Source organism: Rissa tridactyla, chromosome Z (genome assembly GCF_028500815.1).
Source record: "Rissa tridactyla isolate bRisTri1 chromosome Z, bRisTri1.patW.cur.20221130, whole genome shotgun sequence".
NCBI lineage: Eukaryota > Metazoa > Chordata > Aves > Charadriiformes > Laridae > Rissa > Rissa tridactyla.
This window is the reverse complement of record NC_071497.1, coordinates 37,161,044-37,180,512: the sequence shown is the minus strand read 5'-3', so window position 1 is coordinate 37,180,512 and position 19,469 is coordinate 37,161,044. Positions and strand designations below refer to the sequence as shown.

Below are 19,469 nucleotides of genomic sequence, written 5' to 3'. Positions count from 1 at the left end.
CTGCTTTGAATAAAATAAAAAGCATTCAATGAAAAAAAGAAATCCAAGCAACTGACCACAAGGTGCCTTCATTCGGGATGATCTAATTTAAATTGGACTACGTCAAAACTAATCACACCTGCAAAAATTATGTCTAAAAAAAGTTACTAAATATCACCACTTATTAAAGTTATATCACAACTTATGCATCAAAACTAATCAGATGTCTTAAACAAAGCACTACAAGGTTGTTAGAATGGACGATGTCTAAAGGAAAACAAGTAAAATTAGTATTTTATTAAAAATTTCTACTTTAGCTTAGTTCAGATACAGGTTCCATCAGGCCATGAGTAAGGTGTTTTGCATCTAAATGTGACATAAAAATCAAGCCTGACTACACTTTAACTTTGTTTTTAAAAAAGTAACCAAGAAAGTCAGTCTCCACTTCTTTATCCCCATTTGTGGGATTTAGGTACTTATGCCTATACTCTTTGGAAGAGCTTTGCTAATCAATGGTGTTTCTCACTTGGCACCAAACATCACTCTGAGTAACTACAAGTATTCACTCAGTTCAAATTCTTTCTGCACCTTCATTTTTTCTTTCTGTTAAACACGGTGTTTTTCTGGAGAAGGGTGGTTATTGCACTCAGCTCCATATGTAGCCTCAGTTTGTTTTGCAACTGAAATCCCAACAGATAATGTACATCCAATGGTAATATCACAGCCCAGACCCCCAGCCCGTGTTAAGAACAACAGGGACTTAATGGAAGTCACACCATAAAATATATGAGGAAGATCTGACCCACAATGATGGCTTTTTTTTTCCCCCCAAAGCATCAAAAAACAAGATTTCTGGGAGTCAGTAACATTTCTTTTCATTTATTCAGGCCTGTTTTGTTATGTATGGTTGCAAGAGATCTACTAATGCTTTTCTCTTCTATTTTTTTGAGGGTAAAGGCAGCCTTACATCAGTAACAAAAAGCCTGAAGGCAGAATATAGTAATGGACAAGGAGTCTTACAATTCCTACTATTAAAAAAAAAGAAAAAAAACCACCACAACGCAATTCTGGTATAATTTTAGCAAAAGCAACCACTGCTAAAAATAGAGGGTGTTTTGATTTTTTCCGCCCTTCAACTTAAAGGTCTAAGAACTGCAACTAATGGCTCTGTACAATTTTTTCAGCTCTTTTATTTAAGTGCTTATTTTTATACCAAGTGATATTTACTGCACTCTTAATACTTCACCCAAATTTAGCACGAAGTTATAAATTAATCCCATAAAAACAAGTGCAGTATGCTTTTAATTTCCAGAAAATTCTCTTCTGTAGCTGTATTCCAAAATGATACTACAGCTTTTTACAAAACCACTAGCGTACGGATTTTAAATGTAATGAAATTGACAGGCACTAAGGAAAGCCAAAGCATGTCAATTCTAAAAAGCTAGGTTTATCCAGTTGTTCAAGATGTAATTAACCTTTTGTGTATTTTGTCTACAAAGACATCTTAATGGTTTCTTTCTGAAAATATTGTTAAAAAGAAGCATCTCCTTACTAGGTCACACATCTGAACACAAACACAATTATCAAAACATGACCTATTTGTGAAAAGGAAAAAGTAGAACACATTTTAAATGAGATTACAGCATTAAACTTGGATAGAAAAAGAACAAAATGGGAGATTGGAAACATTGTTCCCTGGCTATACAGCATTTTGCAGTGGCAAATAATAATTTGAAAATCATTTCCCCTCTTTAACCATCTCATAACATTCTGGTTGTTGCTGGGCAGGAAAAATATTATTATTTTCAATATATAGATTCATTGCAGTAATCAAATGTAAATACAATGTCCCACTAGTTCTGCAAAAATTGTGTTCTGTAATGCCAGATCACTTCTTCAGAAGGAAAAAAGAAGAACTGAGAACCTCTGACTTGCTACAAAATTAGTGTTCACTTCTATTCATAAAGGTCTCGTGCAACATGATGCCTGCTGCACCCATCTAATCTAATCTCGTTTATAAAATCCACTTTTTTATATTCTCTACCTGTTCCTGATGCAGGGAACCACATTTTAAATTGCTCTGCAAAGACCCTTCAGAAAAATGTTAGATGTATCCTATAAATACATCTACTGTTGTCACAATGTGTTCAAAACCAACAATGCCTCAATTATGTACATACTGGGACTACATCATGCGACTAAAAAATAAAAACTACTTTATGTATGTTCAAACATACATGATACGAAAGTTGACCAATAACATTAAAAGCAATAGCTCAATATTCTTCTCTAATTCTGTAAAAAAGCCTTTACAACATGAACTGCAAAATGGTCAAATATGATGTACCCTTTAAAGAAACTTCTACTGACTGCTTTGTTTAGTGTTTTAAAGCAGAAATGGCAAAATGGCAGGAGGGAGGGAAGGAGGGAGAAAGGGAAAGAGGGAGGGGAAAAAAAGAGATGCTCAGCCAACATAAGCAGAAGTTTTGTTACAATATCGAGCAAGGGCTATGGTCAAATTCTTTCTCTTTTCCAACCTGCAGTATGTCTAATGGCTGTTACTACATCCCTTCACAAACCTTTCTATCTAGGTACTTCGGTGACCTACATTCTCAAATATTAATTCCACCTACGCACAATGTCATGCTTCTTTCTTGAGAAAGAGACTAGAGATCGGACAATGAAAACACTCATACTGGTTTCCACAACTTCAAGTAATTCACTGTTAGCATAATGATCCACTGTAAACCTTTCAGATAACACTGAAAATTTGCTTACATATTCAGTAGTTAAACAATCTCACAGGAACCTTAGTGAAGCTGAAGACAATCAAACATCTGTCTTAGAGTCTTTTCAATTCTGAAGCAAAACAAAGCATCAAATCACTGCAGAATGCCAAATCTAAATACTTCTTTAGATTTTAGGAAATTTCTCACTTAAAAAAATAAAAATAATTAAAAATATATATTTCCTGCTTATAGGAAAATCTTAAAACCAGTTGCCTCTATTTAAATGTTAACAGCAGCTCAGAAAGTATTTCCAGTAACTTCAGTCTAAGAAAAGCTGAAGAACTATTACTGAGAGCTAAGGAAGCCTCCCAAAAATCTTACAAAGTAACTAAATAGAACACCTTGTTGCCTTTTGCTCCCTAGTCCAATTAAAAGACAAACACCAGCACGAAATACAGTACCAGCTGCACGAAATTAATGGTCTATTCACTTCTAGATATTTTACTGATTTTATTTATTTAAAGAGCCTTGAGGATCTGCTTTACTTCAAAGACAAGATGTTAATTCAAGGACATAAGTATCTCCATGAAGTACCTAATCAAAGACTCATTGTTCAGTAGTCTGCCATTTACCTGCAAAAACATACTGGTTTCCATTCATAACATTCTGCCAAACCAAGATCTGACCCAATGTTATCAAGGAAACACATCTAAAAGCATTCTCTGAGAAACATACCAGTAATGCCCTGTTGAAAAAAAAATATATTAAAACCAATCAGCAGAGATGTAAATATTTGATGAAAATTCAGGATGTAAAATTTAGAGAGAAATTACCATCCTTAAACTGGTAAAAGTCAATTAAAATCCCAAGCTATTATCAGGTTTTACTACAACAGAACAAGCACATATTAAAATTTTAAAGGCCTTAGTAGCTAACTTTCTACCAACAGTTGATGTTTAACTTGTTCCTAAAATGTACTAAAGACTGTATTAACTATACCAACCACAAGAATGCAGTAATAAAAATTAAATTGGATGTCACAGTATAATCTATTCTTTATGAAAAGAGCAGGGCAAATCACCTTTATTTCAGTTAGAATTTAGCTTCTTCTAGTATTCTAAAAAAAAAAAAAGTCCAACTCGATTAGGAACATTTTTGAAGAAGCAATGCACCATGATTCATATATATGAATATAAATAGTAGTGGATATCCTACTACCTGTCAACATTTAACCATGCACATTTATGCCATTCCTCTGACCTAATCCTTCTCAGGTTAAGTTAAAATAACACTGTTCAAGGGAGAGGTTACATACCCATTTCATTAATAGTCGCTCTTGCTTTTGAGACAAACGAACTAACTTCACTTGAGTGCATTTTTGCTCTTTCTTTAAGGTCTGCACCTGTAAGTGACATTTCACAAACATGTTAACAAGGAATATATAGTACTGTAAATACATTTTCAAAAGTAAAATATTCCTGTATCCCCCAAAAAAATTTAAGTCTACGGATTTCTACAGATTTAAGTTCCACAGATTTCAAGGAAAACATGGACTGTTTTTCAAGGAAAAAACCCAAAACACCAACAAAAACCCATCAAATCACCCAACACAAGATTTTCGCTAAGTGTATTCTTCCCAGCGACATTTCTTCTTCTATATTAAAATATTTCATGAACAATAGCATTTATGCTAATAATCATCTGACATTTACTTTTGTTTCCCAACTGTGTCACAAAGTCTGGTAAGTATGTGCTTTTCATATTGTTCTCTATTTATTCTTTTATTGGTAGATCTAAAATACCTAGGGCGCACGTTCACTGAAAGGGTTGTCGAGCATTGGAACAGGCTGCCCAGGGAAGTGGTGGAGTTGCTGTCCCTGGAGGTAATTAAAAGATGCGTAGACATGGTGCTGAGAGACATGGTTTAGTGGTAGACTTGACAGTGCTAGGTTAAGTGTTGGACTTGATGATCTTAGAGGTCTCTTCCAACCAAAACAATTCTATGATTCTATGATTAACAGACTATATTTGTCTCAAAAAAATAATTGGACCTAAAAAATTAGTGGACCTAATACCATTTTTCAACTCACTTCACTGAAATGTATTTTTGAATAAGTTACATACCATATTTTTCTTTCTTCGAAACAATGCTAAAACTTGAAATTTTTAATCTATTTTTTCAATAATATATGAAAATAATTCTGTTTTAGAAGCATACTATATGAGAGATGGTTACAAAAATGTGTTTTTAAAAATTCACTGATATGCAAACCTAACATTTTCTCTCATGAATGTGTAAAGAGAGAAACAGAGAGTAATAACAATAGCTAAATACAGAGTAAGACAGGAAGTCCATCTTACTTATAGAGGAAGAATACACAAAAAAGACAAAATCTGCACATACATATTTATTCTCCAAAGAAGTGCAACATTCCTACTGCAACTTTGTGTGTATTTTTTCCATTTGGTAAAAATTAACCTATTAAGTTAGTCTCTTGGCATATGTCTGAAAAGGCTAAACAAGGCAAATAACCAATGCAAAAAACAGTTTTATGTTTCTTGGTCCTGAGAGTCAAAACGCTATTCACTCAGGAAAATGCACTGGACTCAGATTAAGTCAAAATTGTAACTCTGAATTTAAAATTAAGCGGTCATAGGCTCCCCATTTTGCCTTTCTGGACTTAAGTCATGCTAGACTGCTAGACCATCTTGACCCTCTTCATCAAACATAATTTTAGATATACTTTTGTTGACAGCATTAGTTGAAATACACAACTTTAGCCCAGCTCTGTGAAAATCCGTATCTCAATACAACATTTTCTGATAGATATCCAGCTGCTGTTTTAAGGTAACGTGCCCAATAAAGCAGTTCTACATCTCTCCTACTTCCACCTGAGCAAAGCTCCTCATTTCACTAAGACTTTTCTTCTCCTTCTATGCATGTCAATATAAAAACAATGAAGCATCAGTCCTGACTGCATTTGCATGTTTCCTGCTAAATAATGTCAAGTTTAATTTACCCTATCAGATGCCTTACCAAAAGCTTCCAAACAACCTTCTAGGATATGCCCCAACTGAAGACAGTATGACAGGCCTGTTGAGCAGGCAGTATAAAACAGGAATTACTGTGCTCAAGTCTGCACTACAGCAAAATTACAATTGCTGCCTTTGTAATTCACAATCAATACATACAGAAATCTTGCCAGGAACCTGAAAAGCAAAAAAAATTTGCATCCACAAATCTGAATAGAACTCTGAATCATATAAAACTGCAAGCAATTATCACAAGACCATTTGTGTATAGGATTCTGTAGCTAAAATGAGCTTTATAAAACTTTATGAGAAAACCTGCTTTAAAAGTTATATCAGCAAACTTGCAAATGCAAATATATCACTTCTCTGATATCAATTAAAATGACTCATTGAAAAATGGACTCAACCCAAAAAAAACCCAACCCTTCTACAAACAAAAAATAGACAAATTGCAGACTTCTTCCTTCATTTAGAATATGCATTTCCTTGAAGATATTTACAGAAATCTATTAAATTTTCAACAAAAACTTTTGTAAGAATGGATTAAAAGGTAGCTGCCAATTTAAAACTAATGATTTCAAGTACTGTAAAAAATTTCTAGCCAATCTTAGCGCCCTAACCAATTTCTGTAATCTTACATTTTCCTTTTTAAATATTTCTCCCTCATAACCGCCAAGGAAAGGGAAAAAGTTCTTTTCCCAACCCTTTCCTATTTTATCCCTCCAAAGCATAATAATAGTAACTGAAGCTTTTTCAGAAAGAAGACTTTTAGGCAGAAACCATTTGCTGCACTCCAACACAACACGCACCTTGACATCCTCTGGCTCACAGGAGATGGAAGTGCCACCAACTTAATATTTTTGTTCCTGTTATAAGATTCAATCACTGATCAAAGAATTCTTGAAGAATTCCTTGACCTATATAGCAGAGAACTATTCACATATTTCTTCGAAATCTGTTCTCAAGTCAGAAGTAGGAAAGGTTATCTTTCTGAAGGCAGCCATGAAGGAGAGCTCAGGTTCAACCAGAGACTTCTGCTCTCTCAGCTACTGAAATCAAAGATCCCTCTCTCACCCCAAGTTTACTACTTTAAAGTATCTGAAAATAGTATTTGCTCAACTGCTGAGAGCAACAAAGTAGCTAAGCTTTTCAAACCACAAAAACTCTCACAGAACTAACCTCTGTAACTTTCCCATGAGCCACAGCTGAATTCTGCGTACAGGTTTGGCCTATCTGCTTCCCCACACCCACTCCCAACAGACTCTGGGAGCTGTGCTGTGGGTCTGTGACTCCACACGACACCAAACACAGGGGTCTCTAAGCCCTTCTACCCAAAGATGGAAGAAAGAGGGAAGAAAGGAGGAACCTGAGCAACCAGTGAGCTGAGGCAAACTGTTGCAGATTTGATTGTACACTGTAATTATGTCCCCACATCCATCCCGTTTGTACTAAAGCATGAATCATTGTTTTCTCCGCATTTGGCTTTCTGGCGTCTCCATGCTTTGTCCCCGTAATTGATTCACATCCGCTCAGAAATGTAGCAAAAGCTAGTCAAAACTAACCGTGATTCTAGGGATCATGCTCCCCGGTTCTTAGCTCTCTGCTCCCAGCACTTTACAAACTCCCTTTTAAAGATTATGCAGTGCCATTTTCAGATTACTAGCTGTTAGTATAGGACAAAAGAGAAGTGCAACAGTGAACGACTACATTGACAGTGCCATCAGCCACTTCCTCCTACAGCTACGTTAGGATTAAGACAGGTACTCTCCACTTGTTAAGAAATTCCTCTTCAATCAACTTAATTCACAGAAGTGTCACTTCCAAATTCATGAAGTAAACCGGTAGGAGAGAACTTTCCTGCAGACTTCCAATGAACAGTCCTGTTTGCAAAATACGAGTACAAACAGCAGTCTTTTGGAGTTCTGCTGAGCAGCAAGTATGTAAACTGGTATTCGCAGATCAACCCTTGAAACTACTGTGAGGAAGATGCCATGCTGTTTTATATACTACCTACATTTTCACTGAGATCTGTCAATCCAAAAGAAAACCTATTTGATTTTCATCCATCACTTTCTTATTTCCCCCCTCCCATACTGGAAGAACATAGAAAGGTCAGTCATTTTTCACCTTCCTTCCCAAAAGTATAAAAAACCTGATGTAATCAATTAAATCTTTCTGCATGTTTTTAAACATCTGGCTGCTCAATAGTTGGCTGTCGTACACTGTCAGTCTAGAAAGTTTTTGCAGCGTGCACCTGACTTGCATTTCACAATGGTGCCAGAGAAAATGTTTATTTGAGAAAGCCAACGGCAGTCCAGCAAGATAGGCGTGTTGCTGTAATTCACTGGAATTTTTCCACCTACACTTCTACACGACAAGGATGGCTATTTAACCTAGAGAACACACCAAACAAAACCAAGTTTTACAGTCATTACTCTGACCCCATGCCTCTTGCCTTATTTGGATATTTTCACACACTTTCTAAACAGAATTTATATACTGTTGAAAACCTAAGTGGTGTGTTTGAAAAATCTGTTCCAACATCTTTGTATAAGCCTGACTTTCCAAATACCATAAATACCTAGAAATTTTCTTGTACAGTACTGTTCTATACTATGCTGTAACACATATTTCCAAAACACACCACAAAAGCTATAAACTAAAAAGGCATAAAATCTAACGGTTTATACATCATACTTACAATTTTAACTTTACTCAATAAATATTTGTTTAAAAATAAGTCTTTTAGAAATCTGGCACACAAAAATTAAACAGTGAAGTTATTCTACTAAGTCTCAAAAGGTGCCCAAAGCGCCTTTTCTCTGAGAAAAGGAAGCGACACATGCACAGGCATTTGAGGTACAATAATGTATTAAATTCTTACCATAGCAATGTTATTTTGAGTCTGCCCTTTGATCTTACTAAACATAGATTGACCAATTCTGTCAACACACCAAAATTTCAATAAGGAAGTGACATCCCAGAGGATCAGAAGATTTTCTTTTGCATACTCTGTTCAATTGCTCTATACCTTGTTGGCAAGAACTGGGAACACTGAAAACTGCAAAGCACAGAGGTACCACCTATGATGTTTAATAACCCAATGAAAAACATTAAAGAATTTATGACGGAAATTTACAATGCTTTCAACCAGAAGCACAAAACACGCACTACCTCACCAACTAAAAGGTTAAGAACTGCTGTGTACCCACAGCTTATTCCCACACAAAGTAATCAGGCATATTGTGAATTAATATGCTTCTTTCTCCACACAGAAAAACCGACACTTCAGATGCTGAACTAAAATGCTGAGGCAAATGGCCAACTTTGACATACCCTATGGATTAACTTACAACTACTACAAAACCCCCACCTATTATGGTACATGTAAGTATCTTTCCTCAAAGGCAGATGCGTGCACCTCCTAGAGAAACCACTGCAAGAAATCCAAGTTTAGCTGAAATCATTAGCAAAGCCCCAATGAGCTTTTATGAGGTAGGGAGCTGCACATACATGTTTGAGGACACTGTAGTCAACTTAAGCTCAAACTCAGATTTGCAAGCAATTTTTTCTACAAAAAAATTTCCAATGATTTCAGAAATAAAGCCTTTACATCCTGAAATCTATTCAGGACAATTCCCAATTTTGAACAGAAACTGCAATACCTCATGAAACAAATATATTTATTTAGTGTCAAGTCTAAGGCAAACAAAACTTTGTTTAAATAGAATTAGTATTTGTTAAATATATAAAGCACCGTAATAAATAAGTTATGAATATTATTCTGCCAACAGATATATACTTCAAGTTAATATTCTTAAAAATCCTTTAAAAAACCCACAACTGCATAATTTAAATTTGATGATAATGTCACCATGTAATGATTTTTCTGTATGTGATGCTATACACTTGACAAATCACAGTACAAAACAAAGTCAACCACTACTGAAATCTCTTGCCTGTGTGAAAGAAAAGCCGTCTTATGCTTTGCAAACAAAATATGCGTGCATTCCAGTAAGAATTCCATTGCACTTCCCAGCCCAGCCAGACCCGCAATACTCAGATCATCAATCTCTACCCATTAGAGCTATTACTGATTGTATTCTTGAATAAAAATGAGTCCAGTCTGATCAATTAAGAACAGATAGAATGCTTCATAAATATTAATTAACTATTTTGGACCATCTTTCATAAAGTAACAAAAAAGATTATCATCTAATTTGGTAGAATAACAGCAAAGTCTAGACTGGAAAAAATCTCTGGAGATGACCTGGTCCAACCTTCTGTGAAATGCACAGCCCTTGATTAAGTTATTCAGTGTCCTTTCAAGTCTTCAATACTGCTGGCAAGGGAAATTTCACCACTTCTCTGGGAAAACCATTCCATGTTTAATTCTTAATTAATCTCACAAGGAAGTATTTATCTTATCTGGATGGAGTTCTCCTAAAGCAACTTGTGCCCACTGCCTCTTCTGTCACTGTATATACATCCTTGCAAATCCAGTACTTTTCTCTGTATCTACTGGGCACAGAAAGATCAATTATCTTTCCCCCCTCAGGAATCTCCAACCATCATTAGATGCCTACCAAGTGCTGAGCAGAATAAGCACATGCCTTGATCTGCTGATGGCTCTCTTCCTGATGCAGTTCAGGACACTGGTTGCCTTCTTTACTGCTACGGTACACTGCTAGCTCACATTAAGTTTGCTGTCCCCCAGAACTCCTGGGTCCTTTGCAGCAGAGCTATATCCCAGCCAGTCAGTCAGTCCCCAGCCTGTTCCACCACTTAAGATTATTCCATTCCAGGTGCAGGACTTCATGTTTATCTTAGCTAAACCTCATGCAATTCTTGTTGGCCTGATTTTCCAGCCTGTCAAGGTCTCTATGAATGGTGACTCCTTCTTCCCACATACCTACCTCTCAGTCCACTTTGAAATCATCTGCAAACTCCGTGAGGGTTCAATCTTATCATCAGAACATTTACAAAGATATCGAGTAGTACTACCAGACTCAGCACTGACCCTCAAGGAACTTCACTTGTGATCAGCTTACCGTTTTACTATAAGCTTTTTTTACTTATCATCCCTTACTTATCATCATTCCATGAAAGTTTTACTATCATCCCTTGACCTTGGCAGGTGAGCCACTGTTCACAGTCTGTATGTCCAAACTGTATATTACCAAATTGTCTACAAGGATGATAGGGGAGAATATGTGTCAAATGCATTGTTAAAGTCAAGGTAGATATCATCCATAATTCTTCTCTCATCCACTGAGCAAGCAGTAATCATAACGTTGGTCAAGCGCAATTTACCCTTGGTAAATCTGAATTAGGTTTCTTGTCTTTCATGTGCCTGGAAACAACTCCCACAAACACTTGTTCCATAACTTCCCTGGAGACTGAGGTGAGACTTGACTGGTCTGCAGTTTCCCAAATTTTCCTTTTTGCAGATGGGTGTAACGTTTGCCCTTTTCCAGTCACTTAGGTCTTCTATGACCTTTCAAATATAATAGTTGGTGGCTCTGAAGTGCACCAACTCAGACGCATCCCATCAGATTCTGTTCATCTGTATGTGTCCAGACAGTACAGATGGAGCTTGACTCAGTTCTCCTTTACTGTCAGTGGCTTGCTGTTTACTTTGCTGTCGCTTCTTGGCACAGAGACTTGGGAGCTGACCTTTCCCATGCAGACTAAGTGCTTCTGCCTTTTCAGTGTCATTCATAACTAAGCTGACAGTGCCATAAAGCAATGGACTTACATTTTCCTTGAACTTCTGCTTGGTAGTAACATACCTACAGGAGGTTATCCTGTTATTCTTGACACCTTTTGCTAGTTCAAGCTCCAGCTGAGCTTCTTCCATCCTAAACATATCTCTGCATACCTAAGCAATATTTCTATATTACTCTTTGGGAGTCTTCCCCATTTTCCAAGGGTGAGGTGAATAAATAACTCCTCCAAAAAATATATAATGAGTATCTGAGATTAAAAGACAGGAATAGAGCTTTTTTTCATTATTTTTTTAAGAATAAGAAGGAGTATTCATATCTAAATGTTTAAAAGCTACAGAACACACAAAATAATCTTACAACATATTGAATATGCTCCACCATATTCCTAAATATTTTCAAGATTTTATATTCAAACTGACTTTATCAATTCTTGTAACTCAGTTACTAATTCAGAATATTAAGAAATGAAATATCATTTCATCAAGAATCCTGGCGTTTAGTTGCAAGGTATGAGAGATCTGAAAGTTAAGGATAAAGAGAAAGAAATAAAATATTACTGAAATACCTACTAAACAAAGAACTGCAAACAATTTGCATCTGAGGATCATCTTCTGAGTACTGCTGAAAAGAAGGATCTTACTCATAAAGCAGTACAGCTTACTGTGTGCCTTTTCTGCTCTCTGACGTTTCGTATTTTAAACTTTAAATCAATCACGTGCATGTAACAGGTAAAATTTAAATTAAAAGATCATTACATCAAAGATTAATCTCTAAGAGAACAAGTATTGTTGGAAAAACATGGCTCTGCATAACCTTTTTTTTTTCTTGTTCCTTAAAGATAGATAAACCCCCAAGATTCACATTAACTTTGCCTGTGCTGTAGAGTACCTCAAAACTTTTCAATGAGGAAGGAATCCCACGACATTTAGTCTCAGTCACCAGACAGTTTTATCCAAACTCTCATATTTAAATTTTTTCTTGATATTTATTTTTGAATTTTAAATTTAACAGACCACTTTTACATGGCAAGTATCACTTGGATCTCTACATTTTAGTTCATTTCATACTGGGATTTAAAAGAAAAAATAAAAATCACGCTTTAGCAATTTAAACGCATTAGGTAGGAAACAAAAAACTCAATGGTAAAGAAGTCAGTAACATATCACAAAATAATATGCAAGTGCCAAAAATCTTCTCATATTAAAAGGGAAAGGAGAAGTCGAAAAGTCGAGAAGTATTCAGAGCTCAATTTTTCTGATGCACAAAATTCAGTCAGCACACTATAAAGATACAGAATGATTTGAAATGAATATAAGTAAGGGTACATATGCTTATGATCATTAGGAAGAAATTTTAGTATGTTACTTATAAGGAACCAAACAAGTAAAACCAGTACATTACCATGGGACCCAGCCTTCAGAGTGAATTAATACACTTAAAAGCTGGCTCTGAAGCCCCAAAGAGCTATAAACAAACAGTCAGCAGCTAAAAACACAGACCTTGGCCCTACGCCTATCTATGTGGGTTGTCTCTCAGTCTTCCGTACTGTTACACAAACATATTAAGGAGGTTATGATACATTTTTCATAATTGCCTCTTAAATAACTTTTCATCTAAGAAACTGGTTCATAACATATGGTTATCACAAGGTTTTTAAAGCAGCAGGCTTCTTAATTCACCTTTCATAACTTGAACAACCAACTACTTTCTCTAGCAACCATTTGCTTTATTGACAGCAACAATGAATCCTGTTGCACACTGGTATAAACAAAAATTTTTGCACGCACCACCTGAACTGAGTACAAAGAAAAACGCATTTACATGTAACTTTGACAAAAAGCAAGGTGTATTCTAAATTTCAAAACAATATGAGAAGGATGCTGTCTGCAGTCATTTTAATCAAGAGAAAACCAGTATGGCATGAAGGATGCTATGTATTTTTCCTTCACAAGGAAGTAATTTAAATGAATAAAATTACTTAATTTTTATGCAGGACTTTATATTCCTGAAGCTTATTAAACATCGACATATGATTTTTAAGTCAAAACTGACATTGATATTCTTCCGTATAAGATTTGCCGTCATAACTTATTAGTATGACTTGGACAGCTGCCCTTTTTGCATATATCCCCTCTGTGTCACAGGAAAGTTCCTGAGAATGATCAAACTGTGAAGAACAAACAAAATGTCTGCAATTCCTGTACATTTGAGTCTTTGGCAGGATGCCAGTCCTGAGCATTCCCTCTGGTAAGATGGCAGTCTTGTAGCTCCACTGCTATAGGTTGTCTCATATCTTGCAATAATTTACACCCAGATCAGCATATTTAAGGTATTAGCTGCTAAATCAGTTCCCATATATGGGATATTTCAGAACACACAACTTTTGGCATTTTTTACCTTTTTTTTTTTCCTTTTAAGCTTTTGAATCCTAAGCCTTTCTTAAAGGCCAAGGTGCTAATTCAGACAAGTTTCCTCCTCAAATCCAGGAATCCTGAACATAAACAACCTTAACTTTATATACAAAAGTTCTACAATCCCTTTTCAATGATTATGCAAATTCAGACCAGATACAGATTAAAATCAGCTGGCTCTTTTTCCAACCTGTCTGTCCAACTCTAAATTTAAAAGCACACAATATTCCTCCTGTTAACCTTTTCTGACACAAAAAAAGGCAGCTTATACCTCTCATACCTTTCCTGAATTCATCTTCACTTGCAGAAGGGGAAAAAAAGAATCATTATAATGACCCTAATCTCGCCTCTTAAAAGCAAAGCCATTTTTTTCCCCAAACACCACCAGTTTCTTTGTGACACTTCCATCATCCAACAACTGGCTCAGTCACTCTCTAGTCCCTAGTATCCACTTACGGATATTGTGCAACTATGACAACAGGGCTTTCTGCAGTTTCCTCCATGGCACATGAAAGAGACCAGTGCTGGTGGAAAGATACAAGAACAGGACAGTCACCTGTTTCCAAACAGTGAATTAAGATAATATTAACTTTGATTCTGTGCTATGCCCCACTTTTAGTGACCTCTGTTGGGCTAAAAAATCAGGACTAGCAGAAGACAGGCATGGAGGCTGCACCATCCTCGACTCTCAGACAGATAAACACACAGTGGAGAAGATCACGGAATTGCATAGGTTGGAAGGGACATTTCAGATCATCTAGTCCAACCATCAACCTAACTCTGACAAAAACCACCACGAAAACATAACTCTAAGTACTACATCTACCCATCTTTTAAATACTTCCAGGGATGGTGCCCCAACTACTTCCCAGATCCAGGAGGAGAAGATGGTGGCAGCAGTGAAGGTCACCTAGTAAGTCCTAGGAGCCCCAAATACAGACCTCTAGAGCAATCAATTCATGACAAACCTGTTTGTCCCAATTTTCAAATAATCCCTCATACAACAGCCTAGTTACTTAAACATGGCAAGACCATGAGTTTACACCTCACATCATGGTAATGACAAATATCAGCATTTAATAAAAAGCAATGTATGTTGCAATTATTTTTCAATACAGAGATTTTTACATTTTTTTAACAACAACAAAAATAAGTAAAGCTACTTCCTACACCACTTGTATTTCTATGTTATTTCCACAATAAGCATTACAGAAGTACTTCTTTAATCCAGTCATTCTGGTAGTCTGAATACCCAACTTCCTCAAACCACTTTTCATTTTCAAATTCCACCTTCACTAAGGGAACTCAAAGAAATATGAACGCACACAAAATTCTGAGCAACCTGCTGTTTGTTCCACACTGATTTCTAGTAAATTAAGTAATCAGAAAAAAACAGACATCTTTCATTGCACTATTACAGATGACTGATTCAAATCTTTTGCATATACCATATATGTGACCACTGCACACGTTTTTTTTAATGTTAAAAAGGAATTGATACTGCTGAGTTTATCTATTTTGATTAGTAATAATTACAAAAATAGTTAACTAACAGCACACACAGTTTTATGAGCTGTAAATAGAAAAGGAGGAAGTGTGTTATGTGGTAAAAAAGAGAAAGTCAGAATCTCTTCTAAAGAAGTCCTGAAGTCAGTATCCAGGCACAAATCCTGTTAAAGAAAGGAGGAGTTCTTCCTGAGAAAAACCACAATTTGAACTGTTATATAACCTGAATTTAAATGAAGGCATGGGTGAAAGCCTTTTTCTTCTTTTTCACTACCCTCTGTCCCATCCCTTGATTGAAAGGCATCACGCAGTATCTCTTTATCTGCTTCCCCCTGCTCAACGATCAGCATTACTCCTATCAGTATATTAGCTGGAAACTTCCAGCAAGTCAAGATTCAATGACACTGCATTCTGTGCAGCTATGCAGCAAGTGACAGTTCCAATGGAACATTTAAAGAAGCAGGTAAATAATACATGTAGCGTATGAAAATAAACACACCTCGTGAAGAGTATCTGTAACAATAATCATGACTCATTGCCTCCCGATTATAAGATGATCGTTCTCTGCATACAACAGACCACAAACAAACCTGAAGAAAGATCTGAAGTAATGGCATTAGAAAGATTAGATGAGGCGACTACTAAGTTTGACTGGGAACTTTCTCAAGCTACAGCAGTTGAGACAAGGACTTCTGTGGGAAAACTCAAATAAGAGAAGGAAAGCCTTCAACGCTAAAGATATGGAGCTCAGCTTTTGCCACTTTAAGTCTATTCAGAAAACTTAAATCCTGAACTCAAAAAAAAAAAAAAAAAAGCATTAAAATGGCTGGCATTCCTGCACAAACATCTCTGGCTGATATTAATACTGGACCAGCACTCAAGGCCAAAGTCTTGCCATTCCACAAAGTACTGTGTGAAAGTAAGAACTAGTAAGCCATGAGCAGGAACATATCTTAATTATGCTTTGTCCACACAAAAGTCAGACAGGAAAACAGCAGCTGCAATTCTATTTCTCATAAGCACCAAGTTAAGCAGCTCAAAGCAGTACTTCCCCTTATTCCCAGTGACCCCAAAGGCTTCAAACCAACTCAGAAAATAAATGAAAATGCTTACAAATGGCAGAATTTCTCATCCACTGAATATATTTTCAACACCAATGTTGCAAACTCAGTTCTATTTTCTAAGGACTTACTTTAAAATACTTCAGAGATATTTGATGTCTTCTATTTTTAAAAGACTATCCAATAGACTTGTCAGCAAATTACTTCAGAGAAAGAAAGTAAAGGAAAGGAGATCCAACACTGGAATATTACCTGCCATCTGGATGGGCTTAACAAATTATACAGACTGGTGGTATTTGCGTACAGAGCTCAATCACTTAAAAACCGTGTCCATCCACATGCAGTGAGTAAATTCCAGATGGTGACAGGAACTCCACAAAGAAATGTTAAAGTATCAGTAATAGATGACTTTAGATCTAAATTTCTTGCAGCCTACAAAACCCTGATGCTTCACTATTAGTATAAACTAGTGACATTAAGTTGGAAAATACTGAGGGACACTGTAGACAACTCCATATCTACATATCTGACTAAGAGTCACAGCATTTCTTTTGCTTATTTTTTAACTTTCTTTTGGTGTAAGACAATAAAAGAGTTGCCTGGTCTGCATAAGCAGAAGCACACATATATTTCTATTTATTAAAATATACATGTGGTACCACAAAATGATCTAACAAGAAATTTCAGAGTTTCTTAATTTTCATATTCCCTGTATTAATTTTACAAAGAAAAACATTTTGAAAGGTACAAAACAAATGCCCACTAACTGCATATAAAAAACCTAACCTAAATACAAGATTCATACCATTTTCACTATGGCCAGGCCTCCACCTTTTCCTCTGTCACTGCATGAACATATTATAACTTGAATATATAAGCAACTGTATGCGACATTTACGGGGATTCAGTTATTTTGTTCTCCTCTAGCTTTCAAGAACTGCACATTCAATTTAGATGCTTGCAAAAAAATATCTTTTACTGCAGTAAACCTACAACAAAGATGTCCTTAAAAGAAATCAGTGTAAGCAACAGGTAAAGACAAGAGAAAGTAAAAAATTTGAATTATTTGAAGTTTTTCTTCATATTTGTGGCAATTAGCACATATATACATAGTTGGATTGTGTGCTATTCTACTCCATTTATCGAAGGAAGTAGATATGAAACTAACTTGAAAATTGTCTTAAAGATGAAAATGCCATAGATTCAGATCTGTCTAAATACCTCTGCTACATCATCATTTCATTCTTTTCAAAAGCAAGTGGAAAATAATTCTTTACCATGCAATAACTATTTTTGACATGTGTTGCGCACATGTATTCTATTTCCAGCACACATTACCACCAAGCACATGAGATCAGATTATTTTTGCCAGCAGGTTTTCTCAGCTAAGGATATAAACGGCAAAGCAGGCTCAGTTCCCTCACCAATAAAGAAACCAGGTCACATAGGCACTTAATACACCACAGTAAAGGGTTAGTTAGCTCATAGTGCACTGTGACAACCTACCTCAGAGAACTGTGAAGAAAACCAGCGGCCTTTGTTCACAAATCAATATGTCAAATACCCACAGACAAGATATGAGTATTCCAAATGGAGGTGACTACTCAATTTGATTTAAAACTTCTGGAAGAGATCTGAACCTTAGACACCGCAGCGGAAAGTCAAATGTTCAGAGGTACACAATAGAAGTTAAAAAGAATTAAGTTCCTCACCTAAGCATAAACGCATTTACCAGTGGTGTCCTGGGTAGCAGAGGCCTAGCCAAAAGTTATCTTTAACAATTTAATATTAACAGGGCTAATCAATAATCGTATCTTCCTGTTAAAGTGATCTTCACCTGGTTTTCGCCACTTTAAAACCACAGTTTTTAATTTAATTTTATATGGAGCACGGACAGGTGAGTGTAACTTTTGAGAAAAAATTGATCCATATGCATGCCTTGAAAGTGTAGCAAAAGCTCTAGCCAACATTTGAAATTAAGCTTGCAGCTTTTTAGAAGATGTAGGACAGTCTATGACAGACATGGATTTTACACATTTACATAATAAAGACTTGATTGCTTTCTTTTAACCCAGATTTGAAGATGAGGAAAAGAGTGAGAATTACATGAACTAAAATAGCCACACTCCATCATAATCAGGTTAAAGTGGATCTGGTATCATTTTGGGAGTCAACCAAATTGCTCAATACTCCTACTGACCTGTTATCATCACCAAACCATGAACAACTTGGTATTACTAAAAGACAGAATTACGTCTAATAAAGTCCTCTGTGTTTTCTGTGCAATAAATAAAATTCCATTTCAAAATACGCAAAGCTGTCTTGGGAATCTAAAATGTATTTTTTAGAGAGATGTACCATCAGTTTGGAAAATCAGATAGAGTTCATGAATTATCTTAATGCCGGTTAGGATACTAACCCACCTTTCAAGAGATCTGAAAAAAATAAACATCTTCACTCTTATGTACAGAGAACTTTTTTTCCATCCCAAGATTTGAAACAAAAGGCTTAAAGCAAAAGCATATTGCTGATGCAAGCCTATAAAGACAGACAGCCAAACAACATTTTGTAATTTAGCAATATATCTCAAACTGGTAATCTAATACCTAATACCATAAGGCAGTGCAATTCCAGATTCCAGTAAAAAACTGCAACTGTCCACAGGTAAAGCAGTGAGAATAACAATCCCTATAAGGCATCTCTCAAAGTTTGCACAAACTGCCAACCATGAACAGCTAGAAGTACAGAAAGAATCTTTTTCCAAAACCTTTGTTTCTACCTGAATAGTGCTAAAGCTACTTTTGGACTAAAAATAGCTAAAGAACACCTCCCTAAATACTGAGTACTTAGTTAAGAGTCCACCACTGCACTCTGAAAATAGAATGGGAAAAAAGAATAACTTTTTAGGACTGCAACACCTGTTGGAGCTTAAAGTGACTTCAAGCATTCCACTAGCAAAGTTAAAAAGAAGTATGGTAACATTATAGTAACATTATAGTAATGTTGGTATTCATTAACATA

General features: G+C 35.9%; 1 protein-coding gene across 3 annotated transcripts in view; it reads right to left on the bottom strand.

The window, feature by feature from the left end:
- The window catches only part of AUH (AU RNA binding methylglutaconyl-CoA hydratase), a 115,296-nt gene that overhangs the window by 76,692 nt on the left and 19,135 nt on the right, over positions 1–19,469 (bottom strand). For 2 of the 3 annotated variants that reach the window (XR_008463920.1, XM_054186743.1), the window contains exon 4: positions 4,024–4,110. The exons of the other annotated variant lie outside the window; for it this stretch is intronic. Coding sequence is in view for 1 of the 2 variants with exons in the window: in XM_054186743.1 (XP_054042718.1) it covers positions 4,024–4,110 (87 nt within the window). In the remaining variant the exon portion in view is untranslated. The remainder of the gene's footprint in view (positions 1–4,023; positions 4,111–19,469) is intronic. 3 annotated transcript variants of the gene reach the window in all.